The 17,040-nt window shown below is 40.9% G+C and overlaps 2 protein-coding genes across 3 annotated transcripts in view; both read right to left on the reverse strand.

Annotated features, from left to right (window-relative positions):
* ech1 (enoyl CoA hydratase 1, peroxisomal) overlaps positions 1–17,040 on the reverse strand; it is a 140,548-nt gene that overhangs the window by 98,406 nt on the left and 25,102 nt on the right. The window lies entirely within an intron of this gene.
* LOC127496261 (cytochrome P450 2G1-like) lies at positions 1,697–11,825 on the reverse strand. 2 transcript variants are annotated; one of them, XM_051864063.1, is made up of 9 exons: positions 11,559–11,822; positions 4,600–4,762; positions 4,362–4,511; positions 4,109–4,269; positions 3,825–4,001; positions 3,576–3,717; positions 3,140–3,327; positions 2,872–3,013; positions 1,697–2,311 (listed from the first exon to the last, which is right to left on the reverse strand). In XM_051864063.1, exons 1-9 carry the CDS (start codon positions 11,727–11,729, stop codon positions 2,130–2,132), a joined length of 1,476 nt encoding a protein of 491 aa, XP_051720023.1. In that variant the 5' UTR covers positions 11,730–11,822; the 3' UTR covers positions 1,697–2,129. The 2 variants fall into 2 exon arrangements, with proteins under 2 accessions (XP_051720023.1, XP_051720022.1); XM_051864062.1 differs by having other exon boundaries at positions 2,872–3,327; positions 11,559–11,825.

The raw sequence follows: 17,040 nt of genomic DNA on the forward strand, positions 1-17,040 counted from the left end.
TTCCTTATATGTACATTTAACTTTTCCAGCCTCTGATTGCTACCTGTCCCAACTTTTTTGGAATGTGTAGCTCTCATGAAATCCAAAATGAGCCAATATTTGGCATGACATTTCAAAATGTCTCACTTTCAACATTTGATATGTTATCTATATTCTATTGTGAATAAAATATAAGTGTATGAGATTTGTAAATTATTGCATTCCTTTTTTATTCACAATTTGTACAGTGTCCCAACTTTTTTGGAATCGGGTTTGTATATTTTATACTGGCAGATACATAGTACACCTCAGTATTGTTGTACATTAACAGGATGCAATAATAACAGAGTGTAAATGATTTTATCATTATTAAACAATCGTTTGGCAGTTTACTTCCACTTTTAGAAAATTTTCTTCATTTTAATTGAAAATAAACGCCTTTCTGATGTGATATGTGATGAGAAAAGAGAGAAGAGCGAGCTCGGCAAAAGGCAGATTTGAACCCAGTCGCGATACAAGTCAGCTTTGCACGCCCAACGTGCTACAAACTACACCACTGAGACCATTAGCTATACATGTCGTTTTTAACCTTGTGTGAAATTGGTGGGTGGAGCTACTGTAAATTCACACTTAGTAATAGACACTCCGTATAATCTTGTTTTCCGTTTGCATTAAGATTATTTTTAATACCACACTGGCAAATAATTGTACTTAAGTAAAATGCACTTAATTTAGATCCCCCCAGGAAACAATATCTTATATCATTTTCCTCATTTCACTTGACCTCCTTTCTGAAACGGCCCCAGGCATGCCAGAGGCATTCCCCATAGCGACCCCTAGGTGGTACCGAACCATCATGTTAGATACATTAAAAAAATAAGTACTTTTTTACTTTTACTCAAATAAAATTGAAAAGGAGTTAACCTCATTATTTAAGACATTTCAAATAATTTTCTTCTCAAAACTCACCAGTGTCTGAAATAACCGATTATGATCCAATGGGGATTCTGGTAACTGTATGAGGCTGAAATATAATAATATTATTATTATTATTATTATTATTATTATTAATATATGTGATGCTAAAGGTTACTTATGCTAACCATTGCATAATAAATACACATATGCTTATGGAGCAATCCAGAGACTGCGTGAAGAACTTAGACTAATCAAATATTAATATATTTGTGTATTTAATTGGTTTCATGTTTATTCTAAAAAATTTATAAATAAAGATTGTGTTGAGCTAAGTTCTTGATCAAATGCAGTGCATACTCTCACAGTTCATGAATTTGGACACAGTGTCACTTTTAGTCTTCAATTAGACTTTATTTTGATGTTCCCCTTTAGACATTCTGAATGATTCTGTTGAAAGTAATATTGCCACTACATGTCAGCTAACTCTCATTAGAGTATTAGTAGACTGTCTGCTTATTAACTGCTAAAACTTTATTTTGATGCTCCCCAACAGATATTCTACCGACTATAAGTGGGCTCTGAATTATTTGAGTGAGCGTGGAAGTTATTTTTTGTTACAAAGATTCAGAATAATGACTCATGAGTTCAAGCCGATTGGTTTGACCCAAAGTTTGTGCAACAATCATTTTCCAACAGCTTGGTGGTCAAGGTTGTAGATTTTCCATCAAAGAATATTTAAAGAACCAGAGTCATTGAATGACAAGTGTGAGTTTGGACAAACGACGCTTACAAACCTTAGTTTTATTTATTTGGTTAAGTTTTTTTTATTATTATTATTTAGTTTTATGTATCAATTTAAAAAGTAAAACATTTAAATCATTTCAATGTACATCACATTTCATACACAGAAGTAATTAAAATCTACTTTCTCTGGAAATGCAGGGCAGCACAAAATTTTGCTTGGGTGATTGCCTAATGATTTTCAATGCAGCAAAAAATTGCTCTTAAACTTGCACGCAAAGAGACTTGGTGATTTGATCAAAGGTTGTACTTGGAAATTTGAGAACCTCTGCACTATAGCATTGATGCAAGACTGCTTTTCAGTTTTATGGTGGTAATTTTGACAAAATAGGCTCATTAAAAAATCTTACATAAAAATATATATCCTAAAGTAGCTTTGATCCATTTGTTCTCAATTTGTAAAATGAGACAAGTAGCAGTATCCATGTTGCTCAGCGGGGGGATGCAATAAGATCATAGAATCGAGGCATGTTGCCAAAGCTGCTGAGTTCAGGACTGGGGTCTATGCCATCTGGACCCTTTGGACTACTGAAGCTGAACTTCTGAAGCAGAGACACGATGAATAGAAAGAGCTCCATACGAGCCAGAGACTCGCCCACACAAGAGCGTTTACCTGCAGAGATGTAAGACAAAAAAACAAAAAAACAAACACCCTGATCATTCATGTTATTTATGATATAAGTTATAGTACTACAATTTGGAGCTTAAAATTTGGGGCTATCCTCTAATTATATAGGTTTGCTTAAAACATATTAGATCCATGCTTGATTTAAAAGGTGGAAAATCAATTGATGCAAGGTTAGTCAATGTGTGTGAGTGTTTGGCCCTGGTAAACCCTATGTTTTGAGGACAATATCTCACTTATTGGTCCCATGAGGAAAACAGCTTTTAAATAATAAAGAATGATTTTTTTTTTTTTTTTTAATGTGAAAAATGCAGAAAGTTTTCTGTGATGGGTAGGGTTAAGGTTTAGGTTTAGAATGGACAGTATATAAAATCATTATGTCTACATGGAATGTCCCTATTAAACATGAGAACCCAACATGTACTGTGTGTACTGAGTTGTAGATAGGGAGTGCACTCAGTCTCACAATAACAAACTACTCATTTTCAAAGCTAGAAAGATGACTTTGATTAACTCTGGGTTGACATGAGAGACTTAATAGAATTTACCTGCAGAAAAAGCAAAAAAGGCTGGATTCTTTTTAAAGTTGCCATTGGCATCCAGGAAGTGCTCTGGGTTAAATGTCCAAGGAGTTTCCCACTGTCCCTCATCCCTTAGGACAGAGTGCAGCATGGGAAGAATTACAGTGTCCTGGGGAAATAAAATCCATCCAAAATTACACAAAATGTCCAGATTCAACACAACATACCAACTAGAGATCATTGGGAAATATTTCCAAGATAAAAGGAGCTGACCATTGTATGTGTTCATTGTTACCTTTGGTATTACATAGCCTCTGAATGAGATGTCATGCGTGGCATAGTGGGGAAAATTTAGTGGGACGATGTCCATATAGCGTTGTACTTCATGAATCACAGCATCAGTGAATGGGAGGGACTTCCTGTCATCCATATTAGGGATTCTGTTCTGTCCAATAACTCGATCAATCTCCCTCTGCATTTGCTCTAGATCAAATACACAAAAAAAGTCAGTAATTAAAATTCTTATATATGTAAAAAACAAAAACAAACAAACAAAAAAACAAAACAAATAAATATATAATTTAAGTATACCAGATAAGCACAGAATAGTGTCGCAGAGTTACACCATGTCTGCACCAGATGAGAGTGGTGCAACAAAAAACAAGGTTGATGGTAAACTGATGCCCCATTCTATTTCTGACGTACTTCAAGTGCTCGTCTTAGGAACATACCCTGTATGTGGGGGTACTTGATCAACAGCATCAGGGCATATCTGATAGTTGTGCTGGTGGTCTCTGTACCAGCTACAAACAGATTTAGAACAGTCCCCAACATGTTATCCTTGTGGAATTCTGTGTCAGGATTGTGTTTCTCCTGGCGAAGCACACAAAGAACCAGGACAGGAATTGTATACTTTTTATAAGTGAATGCTGAACAATATGTAGATAAAAGAGATAAGACAAGAGGAATCTCTTCTGTACCTCTATGAGTCTTATAAGGAAGCAGTCAATAAAGTCCTTTGGGTCACTGAAGTCCACATTCTGCTCATGCTCCTTGATTTTTGTCATAATGAAGGCTTTGATGTCCTCTACCTCTCTAAACATGGCATGATGTCTACCAGACAAAAACTCCATTAGTTTAGGGAAGATGTTGTACATCTGTTGGGGTTGAGAAAATAGTTAAGAAGACATTCACACAGGAGACTTTGCATATAAAGACACAGTTGAATGCAACAGAATGCAGTGGTTTTGAAACATCTGCTCACCTGACCCCAAGGACTGCTGCCAAAGCGCACAAGTCTGGAGATGATCTGGAGCAAGTGCAGGAAGTTTTTGTCTTCATAATCAAAGCGCTGCCCAAACACCAGAGAACAGATCACATTGGACACAGCCCGGCTCATGAAGAAGGTTGGGTCGACTGGTGTTGCTAAAGGAGAAAAACTGTTTAGCATACAACTCTAACAGTTGTACTTGTAGTGAACTTGTGGGATGTAAATGCCAAATGCTCTCTTCCCTCACATTTGGTTTCATCAAAACTGTTCAGCAAATGCCTGCTCTCTTCTTGAATCCACTGTTCCATTTGTTTGCGTCCCATTCCAAAATCCCTCAATGTGGTGAGAGTGAACCGCCTGAGCTGTTGCCAACGATCTCCATTACTGATGGCCAAACCTACAGACAATTTAGAGAGATCGAAATCTAGACTGATCAGTCTTTGACAAAAACATCTGTCTTTGACAAACACAAACAATAATCTCACCGTAGCCTCTCAGAACTCTGTTCAGTAAGGGAACGGGTGCTCTGCCTTTGAAGTCGTCTGCCTGGTCCACTAGAGCCTCTTTCACTGTATCATAACCGACCAGAACCACCGTTCTTTGGAGTCCGATGTGCACCGTCATCACAGGCCCATAGGTTTTACTCCACTGTTAGGAGAATAGAGTTTACTGTCACACACCAGTGCAAACTCATCAGGTGTTTCTGAGCATTTTATAATATATGTAAATTGCTAAACTAAAACCAATGTTTTACAAACAACAATGAAACCTCATATGACACAGCTGTATCCAATGCACTGTGATGCATTAGACTGGCAAATGTTTCAAGATGCAACAGGAGACAACATACACAGACTTTGTGATATGCTATATCAACAAATGCACAGAGGATGTTGTCCCTTCCGTTAATGTTAAATCATTTCCAAACCAGAAAACATGGGTCAACGGCGAGGTACGTGCCAGACTGAGAGCATGAACTGCAGCCTTGAACTCTGGGGATCTAACTGCTTACAAGAAGTCCAGGTATGACCTTCAAAAAGCTATCAGATCTGCCAAGAAAGACTTTAGGGACAGAGTGGAGTTTGCGCTATATCACTGACTACAAAGGAAGGAAAGGCAGTGATGTGTCTCTGTCTGCCTCCTTACCGGATGAGGTCAATACATTCTATGCTCGCTTTGAGACCAGCAACACATTCCCTGCTGTTAAATTACCTGCTGACCATGACACCTGCCCTCTGGTCCTAACCACACCCGAAGTGAGCAGGGCCTTCAAGAGAGTCAACGCTCGGAAGGCTCCAGGTCTGGATGGCATCCATGGACATGTCCTGAGAGCCTGCGCTGTCCAGTTAGCAGATGTCTTCACCAACATCTTCAACCTCTCCTTGAGACTGACAGTGATCCCCACATGCTTCAAGCAGACCACCATCATCCTTGTTCCCAAAAAAAACAACCGTCTCCTGCCTGAACGACTACCGCCCCATATCACTGACATCAGTCATCATGAGGTGCTTCGAACGTCTAGTCAAATCCCACATCTGCTCCTCTCTACCTGACTCATTCCATTGCAATTTGCTTACTGGACTAAAAGATCCACTGATGACGCCATTGCAATGGCCATACACTCTGCCCTGAAACACTTGGAGGGAAGAGACACCTATGTGCGGATGCTGTTTATTGATTACATGGAACTCTTCCGTTCCAATAAGAACATCAAACAGGTTCTCCCCACTCAGTGATACACCCACTGAGAATCCTGTTGAAAGTGCCCTAGTTATTGGCGATTCTATTACACGGAACGTGAAAATAGAGACACCAGCCACCATAGTCACATGTTTGCCGGGAGCCAGAGCACCTGACATCAAAGCAAATTTAAAAGTGCTGGCTAATGCTAATCGTAAATACTCTAAGATTATTATTCACGTCGGCACTAATGATGTTCGACTTCGCCAGTCGGAGATCACTAAAATTAACATTAAAGAGGTGTGTGAACTTGCAAGTACAATGTCAGGAGAAGTAATTTGCTCTGGCCCCCTTCCTGTTCGTCGGAGTGATGAGATAGTTAGCAGATTATCATCACTCAATGGCTGGCTGTCTAAGTGGTGTCCGCAAAATAATATAGGTTTCATAGATAATTGGAAAAGTTTTTGGGGCAGACCTGACCTGTTAAAAAGAGATGGTATTCATCCCTCCCGGGATGGTGCTGCTCTTCTCTCTAGTAATATGGCACATAGTCTTAGAACTGAAACATGACAAACTGGGGCCCAGGTCAGAAAGCAGACAGACTGGCTAAACCGACCGTCTGCTAGCTGCCTCACGTTACAGAAGTCAGAAAATTCAGATAACTCTCAACACATAGAAACTCTTACACCTAGATATTTTCAAATAGAGACTGTGTCTGTACCCCGAATTAGTAAAAACAAAAAACTTCCAAACCCATTTAATGGTAAAAATTTAATTGATGTTCAACAAATAAAAAATAGAGATAATAATGCTAAACAAATGATAAAACTCGGGTTGTTACATATTAGATCCCTTTCTTCAAAATCACTTATTGTTAATGATATTATCAAAGATAATAATCTAGATGTGCTGTGTTTGACAGAAACTTGGCTAAAACCGGACGATTACATTACTTTAAATGAGTCTAGTCCTCAAGGTTATGATTATCGACACAATGCCCGTCAGAAAGGCAAAGGGGGAGGTGTTGCTGTAATCTATAGTAATATTTACAGTATTAGTCAGAAGTCTTTCAAATATAATTCCTTCGAAACTATGGTACTTTACGTAACATTATGTAAGTTGACATTTGTGCTGGCTACTGTATACAGGCCACCAGGACACAATACAGACTTTATCAAAGAATTTGCTGACTTTCTATCAGAGTTAGTACTAGCTGCAGATAAAGTCCTTGTTGTTGGTGATTTTAATATTCATGTAGATAATAAAAAAGACGCATTAGGATTGGCATTTGCAGATATTCTAAACTCTATTGGTGTTAGACAACTGTGTCAGGACCCACTCATTGTCGTAATCATACTTTAGATCTAATATTGTCACATGGAATCGATATTGATGCTGTTGAAATTCTGCAGCAGAGTGACGACATCTCAGATCATTATCTAGTCTCGTGTATACTACATTTAGTCAAGGCGGCTAAACTGCCTCCATGCCATAAATATGGTAGAACCATCACTTCTACCACTAAAGATTGCTTTATAAATAATCTTCCTGATCATTTTCATCGCCTTAGCATACCAGACAGCTTAGAAGACCTCGATGTTGCAACAGAAACTATTGCCTCTGTCTTTTCCAGCACATTAGACTCAGTTGCTCCTTTGCGTTTAAAAAAGATTAAGGAAATTAATCCAATGCCATGGTACAATGACCACACTCGGGCCCTAAAGTTAGCAGCCAGAAAAATGGAGCGCAGCTGGAAGAAATCAAAACTAGAAGTATTTCGTATTTCGTGGAGAGAGAGAATGATTGAGTACAGAAAGGCCTTAAAATCTGCTAGATCTGCCTATTTTTCTAAACTCTTAGAAGAAAATAAACACAACCCTAGGTATTTATTTGATACAGTGGCTAAATTAACAAGAAATAAAGCTTCAACTTCTGATGTTTCCAAAGAGCACAGCAGTAATGACTTTATGAACTTCTTTACTTGCAAGATTGATAATATTAGAGAAAAAATAATAACCATGCAACCGTCTACTACAGTATCGTGTCAGATAGTGCATTGTAGTGTCCCTGAGGAAAAATTCAATTCATTTACTGCTTTAGGAGAGGAAGAATTGTCTAAACTTGTTAAATCATCAAAATCAACAACATGTATGTTAGACCCTATACCGACTAAGCTATTGAAAGAAATGCTTCCAGAGGTCATAGACCCTCTTCTCAATATCGTCAATTCATCTTTATCATTAGGATACGTACCAAAAACTTTTAAGCTGGCTATTATTAAACCTCTTATTAAAAAACCACAACTTGTGGTCTTAGTGCAGCATTTGACACTATTGATCACAATATTCTTTTAAATAGACTCGAAAATTATGTTGGCATTAGTGGAATTGCATTGTCATGGTTCAAATCATACTTATCTGACCGTTATCAGTTTGTAGTAGTAAACGAAGACATGTCATATCGATCACAAGTTCAATATGGAGTACCACAAGGCTCAGTACTAGGACCGTTACTGTTCACTCTGTACATGCTACCCTTGGGAGATATCATTAGGAAGCATGGCGTTAGTTTTCACTGTTACGCTGATGATACTCAGCTCTATATTTCTTCGCGCCCTGACGAAACTTACCAATTCACAAAATTAACGGAATGCATAGCTGACATAAAAAATTGGATGACCAGTAATTTCCTACTACTAAATTCAGAAAAAACAGAGATTCTAATTTTTGGACCAAAAACTTCTTCACGTAATAACCTAGAATATTGTCTAACACTTGATGGCTGCTCTGTTAAGTCTTCGTCGTCAGTTAGGAACCTGGGTGTGCTTTTTGATACCAATCTTTCATTTGAAGGCCATGTTACTAGCATCTGTAAAACCGCATTCTTCCATCTTAAAAATATATCTAAACTACGACATATGCTCTCAATGAAAAATGCAGAACAGTTAGTTCATGCGTTCATGACCTCAAGGCTAGATTACTGTAACGCTCTACTGGGTGGTTGTTCTGCTCGCCTGATAAATAAACTACAGCTCGTACAAAATGCAGCAGCTAGAGTTCTTACTAGAACCAGGAAGTATGACCATATTAGCCCAGTTCTGTCAACACTGCATTGGCTTCCTGTTAAACATCGTATAGATTTTAAAATCTTGCTAATTACTTACAAAGCACTAAATGGTTTAGCTCCCCAGTACCTGAGCGAGCTCCTAATTCATTATAGTCCTTCACGTCTATTGCGATCTCAGAATTCAGGCCAGCTGATAATACCTAGAATATCAAAATCAACTGCAGGTGGTAGATCCTTCTCCTATTTGGCACCTAAACTCTGGAACAATCTTCCTAGCATTGTTCGGGAAGCAGACACACTCTGTCAGTTTAAATCTAGACTAAAAACGCATCTCTTTAACCTGGCATACACATAACACATTACCAATTTATATTTTCAAATCCGTTAAAGGATTATTAGGCTGCATAAATTAGGTCAGCCGGAACCGGGAACACTTCCTATAACACCTGATGTACTCGTTACATCAGAAGAAGAATGGCATCTACGCTAATATTAGTCTTTCTGTTTATCCCGAGGTTCACCGTAGTCAACCGGATCCGGGCCGTATCCAGGTGAGACCAAGGACCTGCACCTTGACACGACCACAACGCAGCCCTGAAGTATCAGCAGAGATTGAGTCAACTAGATCATCCCCTGTGAAGGCCTCATCGACACGACAGCCACGACACAGTTCCTCAACAACCGTCCATACCGGCGTGATGAATACGATCCTCAATTGGATGGAACTGAAATAAATACTTTTAATGTTGCGATCCTTTTGGACTTATGATAGCAACCTGAATTGTAACAAAGCACTGTTGGCCAGAGGAGAACTGGCACCCCGACTAAGCCTGGTTTCTCCCAAGGTTTTTTTCTCCATTTTAACACCAATTTGCCACTTGTCTGCCACCTGATGTCACCTGATGGAGTTTGGGTTCCTTGCCGCTGTCGCCTCTGGCTTGCTTAGTTGGGGACACTTGACTTGACATTTGATATTCAACAGTGCTTTTGATCTGCCTGCATTGACACTATTCTTTAAGAGATGCTGTGCAGCCAAACAATGTACCAGTTATCAATGTAAAGCTGCTTTGACACAATCTACATTGTAAAAAGCGCTATATAAATAAAGGTGACTTGACTTGACTCTGCATTCAACACCATCATCCCTACCAAACTTATATCCAAACTGAAGGATCTGGATCTTAACAGTCACTTATGTAACTGGGTCTTGGACTTCCTGACTGGCAGACCCCAGATGGTCAGAACTGGCAACCACACATCCTCCTCACTCACATTCAGCACTGGCGCCCCACAGGGATGTGTACTCAGCCCTCTCTTGTACTGCCTGTTTACTTACGACTGCTCTGCTCAGCACAGCTCCAACATCATCTTCAAAACTGCTGACGATACAACCATCCTAGGACTCATCACGGATGGCGATGAGACATCCTACAGAGACGAGGTTAATGCACTCACAGTATGGTGTGCTGATAACAATCTCTCTCTAAACGTCAGCAAGACCAAGAAGATGATTGTGGACTACAGGAAGTCACAGAGAGATGATCATCATTTACATCAATGGATTGGAAGTATAAAGAGTTAAGAGCTACAAGTTCCTTGGCATTCACATATCTGAGGATCTCTCCTGGAGCCTACACTCCATAGTGAGAACAGCCCGTCAGCGTCTCTACTTCCTGCAGAGGCTGAAAAGGTTTGGCATCTCCTCTGACATCATGTCAAACTTCTACCGCTGCACTATAGAGAGCATTCTGATGGCTGCATCATTGTATGGTACGGCAACTGCTCCTCTTCTGACCACAAAGCTCTTCAGAGAGTGGTGAGAACAGCAGAGCTCACCACTGGACATAAACTCCCAGCCTTACAGGACATTTATAAGACATGCTGCCTGAGAAAGGCCTGTAGCATCATCAAGGATCGCACTCATCCTGCTCACCACCTGTTTGCTACACTGCCGTCTGGCAGACGCTTACGATCCATCTGATCACGGACAACCAGACTGAAGAACAGCTTTTATCTTCAAGCCATCAGACTGCTTAACAGCCAGCTGTCCTTCATCTAGACCTGCAATCACTTACTGCTAATTTTATACACTTTACTTCTGCCACTTTGGATACTGAGATTTCTTACTCAGGAATACTTAATGCTCTTAAGATTTAGTATTTATTGTATTGTAATGCCACTTTTTATATTTTTTCATGTAGCTCTGTGACACTTTACACTGGACACTGATCTACCCCAGTATTCTTATCTCAGTACCTCAGGACTACTTAATACTCTTAACACTGTCTACCCTTATCGTATCTATTACTGCCACTTATTTGTATTTATTGCTCTGTCTGCATTTATTGTTCTGCCTGTGGAACAGCACATGCCACTTTAATATCTCAGTGCCCTCCACTTATGTTTTTTCTTTTTTCTCTTCCCCTGTATGTTCATGTTTACTTTTTTTTTTTTTTTTTGATTATGTATGTATGATCCTGTTATTGTCACTGTATGTCTGAGCCTTGTCACAAGCATTTCAATGCTCAGTTTTTCCCTAGTATTAACTATGCAAATGATAAATAAATGCTTCTTGACCTCTTGACCTCTTGATTAGTAAACATCTGCACAAGACCCAAATGCAAGAACCTTACAATACCCTGCAATTCATGTGCTTACATTTGAAGTATAACATTCAGAAATACATAATCCTTCTTACCTTCATAAAGCTTTTAAAGGGTGCACTCTTGTCCATTATTGGCAAATTTCCAACCAGTGGCAGTGCCAGTGGCCCTGGGGGCAAAGAAAGTCCACTCGCCTTCCTCTTCCATTTGACCAACATCAGCACAGCCAGGACTAAAACCAACACCAATGAGCTAGAGAGTTCCATTTCTCTTCTCTTAAATGTTACGTTCAGTTCAGTTTTTTTTTTCTTTACAGCTGTTTTGCCAGTGGCTTTAGAGGTTTTTATATGCACAGTAGGAGTACAACAAAAAAGGGGCAGTTCAAGCAGGAATAGGACAGGGGTGAGGATTGTGACATGCATTACACATTAACCAGGGTGAACACTACATTCTAAAAACTTTTACTATGATTTACTCAATTTTTTTGGTTAAACATTTTAACACTTAAAAATACTGAGTCAATTTTAAAGCCGTGAAATCAATTACATGTATGATCAATTACTGTATCAACTGAGTAAATGTAAGTAAAACAATTAAGTAGATCTAAGTAAATGCATTTGGTACATTAACAAATAAAATTGAGTAGAAATAATTGTGGAAAATCTTGTGTTTCACTCTGTAGCCGAAAGATGCTGTGAAAGGTTATTGCATAACCTGCCAATAAACAAAAGGTGCACAGTTTTGAAAACTTTTTATCATCCAAATAACTTATATTAATTTTCCTCTAGGAATAAAGTCATGTGTTCCCTTTCAAAAGGGAACTCACACTGCGTCCTATTGGAGAATGGCTCCGTGTGACTGGTGTCTGAAGCAACTGTCAAATAACGGCAATCCTGTTGGCAATCCTGTTCGCCATAGGCCGGCGACAGCCTATGACATCATACTAGTGTGACAAGGAGGTATATAAGGGGTGCCTAGAGAACATGACATCCTCTTTTCGTCTTCTGTTTGTTTGAAGCGCTTGTTCAAAATTAGGTAAAGAATGTGTAAGCAAACGTTTTATGTGGTGTGTGGATTTGTGTTCAAAGCTTTTTTGACATTTGATCACACACACAACTTGTGCGTTGTTTGTTTGGGTGAGAAACATGCATGCTCAGTTCTTGAGAGAGCTGTTTGCACGCACTGTGAGCGTTTCCCCTTTAGGAAACCCCAATCTCATTTTGTCCATCTTCCTAAGGGAAGATAGCACCCAGCAGTTCAGTCCCTCTCACTGAGAGGAGACTGAGATTGCGGGGGTCTCAGATGAAGCTTGTTGAAGAGTTAGAGAGAGGTGTTATCTCTCTCGCTCTTCAGTGGCTGAAAGAAGCAAGAGACAGAGATCTGCTGGCATCAAGCCAGGAAGATTAGGAGATGGCTGCTGAGAGTAAAGTAGGCATCTGTGCTCTCTCAGCTGCCCTGCTCTGCTTATACACTGAACAAAATTATAAACGCAACTGTAACCCAGACTAATTAAGGGTTATATTATATATTAATATAAATGTATGAGGTTCAGAAAAGTAAATAATTGAAGATTGGCGATAATAACAAATACTTTTCATAAAATAAATTGTGCCAATCAGAGTTCTATTGATATAGACTGCCCACTTGCTGACACGGCAGATTGCGCAAGACCTGAGAAGGAAGAAGATGGAGAGAAATTCGCTAGATTTAGCTATCAAGAAAGTAGATATAATGGAGTAAAACTTTGAAAATAGTGTTTAAAACTCTTCAAGTCAGTTGAAAGAGGAGGATATTGAGTGGATTCAGTTGTTATTTTACTCCTGTGACGAACGATGGGTGAATTACATTGTTGTATTAATGGGAAGTGAATATCTGGATGTGGTGAGTTCAATTTATGCATGTATGCTGATTTTAATGTTTAAATAAGAAAACAACACTTATTTTGTAAGGAAAGCAGACGTTTATTTTGTTTATTATGGTCATATGTGTGATTTATGTTGTATTTTTGGATATTATGGTACAAATGTGTGTTGGCTTCCTCTCATTTACAGAGTCATTATGTTGAAGCCACCGCTCCATTGAACTCCAGGTAGATTATGTCATAAGCGTTGGCCTGTTGTAAGGCAGTGTGTTGACTTCCTCTCATTTGAGAGTCATTATGCTGTTGAAGCCACCGCTCCACTGAGCTCCAGGTGGTCAGTTAACCTGTATTGAGTGAGCCAGCCTCCTCTCGCTTAGAGAGATGTTAGGTTGAAGCCACCACTCTATTGAGCTCCAGTAAGGTCATGAATGTGTGTGTGTCCGGCCCTTCATTCTGGGCTGCCACAATATCCAGCCTAGGCTTAGTGCTTTAGGAATACATCTATAAACAGAGGCAGTGTTTGCCGTAGCATCTCTGCCTCCTAGCCTGCAGTAGCTTAGAGCAGGCTGCTCCTGAGGGAAAGCCTCTCCAGCCCAAAAACTGGCAGCTTGTGATCCTAGTAAGCCTCCTCTCATTGTGAGAGTCATCTGGCCAGGGCCCGCCTTCTGCTTTAGGCTAATAATGCAAGTAGCAGGTCTTGTGTCCTCCTCAATCTGCCTACATTGAGCTGGAACTCCTCTTGTTACTAGAGTAAAAAGCGATATGCTAAGCTATGGTTCCCTAGTGGTGTTAGACACAGCCTGCAACACCTGGCTATTTTGTCTATCTCAGAAGCCTCCCCTGTGGTTGTCCTTTAAGCGTTGTTAGGCTTCCTCTCATTTAGAGAGTCAAAAGCGCTATGTTGAAGCCTCCGCTCTTTAGAGATTTGGTTAGTAGCATTATCTAGCCCTGTGGCCTTTTTTTAGCAGGCTATCCTGTTAAGCTCCTTGATTATAACCATCAAGTTGCGGGGTTGAGTGTCCTAGGTCTCTTCTGTGGAATTTCTTCCCGTTGAGGCCTCCACTCCTCCAGAGCTTAGCTCAGACAGCAAGCTGTCTTGGAGCAAGAGTCATTATTTATTCAGGCCTCCATCCTTAAACTTTGTCTTGGGTCAAGCTGATAATAACTCCCTTTTTCAAGGTCCTTTAAGAGTGCTTTACTCCCAGAGTTCTGTGCCCCTTGTTTTCAACACCAGTGATGCTCGGGTCAAGCCGACTAAATACTCCCTCCTATTCAGGACGGTCTTGAGTATGCTCCCTTAGAGCTCAAGCATTAACCCTGAGCAAATGCCCATGTTATTCTGTTGTAGGCCCTATTTATAGGCCTCCTCAACAGTCTGGAGTATTCCAAGCCTACACACCCCTGGTGGCTATCTCTGTAAGACAAGTAGTTGGCCCTCCTCGGGCCGCCTTGATGATGATCCTTCGGGTCGAGCTACATTCCTAGCTCTTCTAGCTAGTTTGAGTGTCCTGGCTCCCCAGTGTACACAGATTGAGTTCACGTTACTCCCTGATTCTAGTCCCAGAGCTTGGTTGATACTCTACTCAGTCGAGCCTAGGTAGTGCTCCCCTCGTGTTGGAGGGTCGTTCTGTTGAGTACCTTGCTCCCTGAGTCTGGTCAGAGGGTAAAAGACTCTCGTGAGACCTCCCTGGTAGATCAGCTTTTCAGAGCTGTAGGTACTCCCTCAGGATCGTCCTATAGTGAACCTCGCTCCCTGAGTTTGATCTGAAAGGTCAAGAGATTTTGAACCCCCTTAGTACATCAGCTCCTGTTAGAGCTGGAGGTACTCCACTCATTAGGGACCGTATGTAGAGTACCAAGCCTCCATAGTGCTTTGAAAAAGCACTCTGTAGGTCCAGGGTCGAGCAGAGTAACTCCACTCATTTGTAAGTGTTTGGAAAGCGCTATGCTGAGTCCTGCTCCCCAGGATTCCCATCTCTTTGTCTGCTGTGAGCTGGTTACTGCCCCTTCTAGAGTCCCTCTCATTTGGTTACATCTCCTTAGGTAAATAATGTAAGAGACTCTGTTCAGGAAACAGACAGGTCGTTGACTAGACTAGGTCACAAGTTAGACCAGGTCAGCCACCCTGGTGGCTATAAAGGGTTGACACAATGTCCCCTTAAAAAGTGATTGGCCAGAGCTCCTTTCGGCCCCTTGGCCATACTTCCTTAAATGAACCCCTTCCCTGTGAAGATGCTGGTTCCAAGCCTTTGAGCGGCCTTTGACAAGTCCTTTGGTTACTACGAAGATACTTCCTCATTGAGGTGAGTTAGCCCGGGCAGTGGCCATAGGGAGTATTGTCACTGACAGCCTAGTGTGTGACCAGAAGGGGTGAGTGGTTTTGTTTTGGCATTTCTGTTGAAACTGCCATTATTTGTGCTTATTCACAGCCATTTCTTGGCATGTACTCCCCTCAGCATGGCGGCGTGGGTATTTCGTTCCCCAATAGCGTCTCAGACTCGAGTTCCCTTTTGAAAGGGAACGTCTCGGGTTATGACTGTAACCCTGGTTCCCTGAGAACAGGAAATGAGACACTCTGTCTCTTTGACATGCCTTTGGGCTGTCTGCACAGTCCCTTCAGATGATAAGTGGATAACGTTCTCTAAGCACCCCTTATATACTTCCTGGTCGCACTAGTATGATGTCATAAGCTGTCGCTGGCCAATAGAATTGAAGTGATTTGACAGTCACTTCAGATACCAGTCACGCGGAGACGTTCCCCGATAGTGTCTCAGGACGCAGTGTCTTGTTCCTTGTTCTCAGGGAACCAGGGTTACAGTCATGACCCGAGACATTTTATGCAAGGCGTCAGGCATTTCGATCATGCTTAATTTTACGACTGGTTGGGACTACAACGAGCTTCTTCCCGGGTTGATGACATCACCAACCCTGCAATTAAAATAAACCCTGCCCCTGGGAACACGCAACAAAGGGAGCGAGGCCATGTCTCAGAGGGGGTCCTGTCCACAGTGGTAGGCCTTGAGCAGGGTCTGGTTATGGAAAACAAGATAAAAACTCTGCTTGGGAAGGAGACCATTAAAATGTGTTCTTCCTCCCGATACAGAGTCTGGGTTTTAGAAGCCAGTATTTTATCTTTCCGAAAAAGTATGGGGTGTTGAGTCCAATTTATAGATCTGTGCGCTGAGGCGAATCGGGACATAATCAGATTGAAGGACTGTCACAATTGATCTTTTAGGACATATACTTCCATATTCCATCCTCCTTCAACACAGCAAAATCCTCAGATTTGCTTTCAGGGACAAAGCATACCAGCTTTTGGTTCCCCCTGTCGACATAGTCTTGTCACCCCATTTTTCATTTCATTATGTTTCTGCTCAACTGGACCAGGTGGCGGTCCCGCATCATGTTGTCCTCGCTCACATGAATATATGGGAGTTTAGACTTAACGCTTAGAAAAGTTTGCACTTTCCATTCCAGAGAACCATTTTTTTAGGCGTAGTAGGGGATTCGACGACGGTGCAGGCACATTTGTCTCCTGCTCATGTCGTTTCGAGACTGTTAGGTCTGATGGCAGCTGCGTCCAACGGTACATCTTTTGGCCTGCTGTACATGAGTCCTTTGCAGTTGTGGCTCAAGCTCATCGACTCAGGTCTCTCAACTGAGACCATGCTTCACTCCAGATCTCTCTGCACAAGGAAACCGGTGGAAATCATCAG

Source organism: Ctenopharyngodon idella, chromosome 15, assembly GCF_019924925.1.
Source record: "Ctenopharyngodon idella isolate HZGC_01 chromosome 15, HZGC01, whole genome shotgun sequence".
NCBI classification, from domain to species: Eukaryota; Metazoa; Chordata; class Actinopteri; order Cypriniformes; family Xenocyprididae; genus Ctenopharyngodon; species Ctenopharyngodon idella.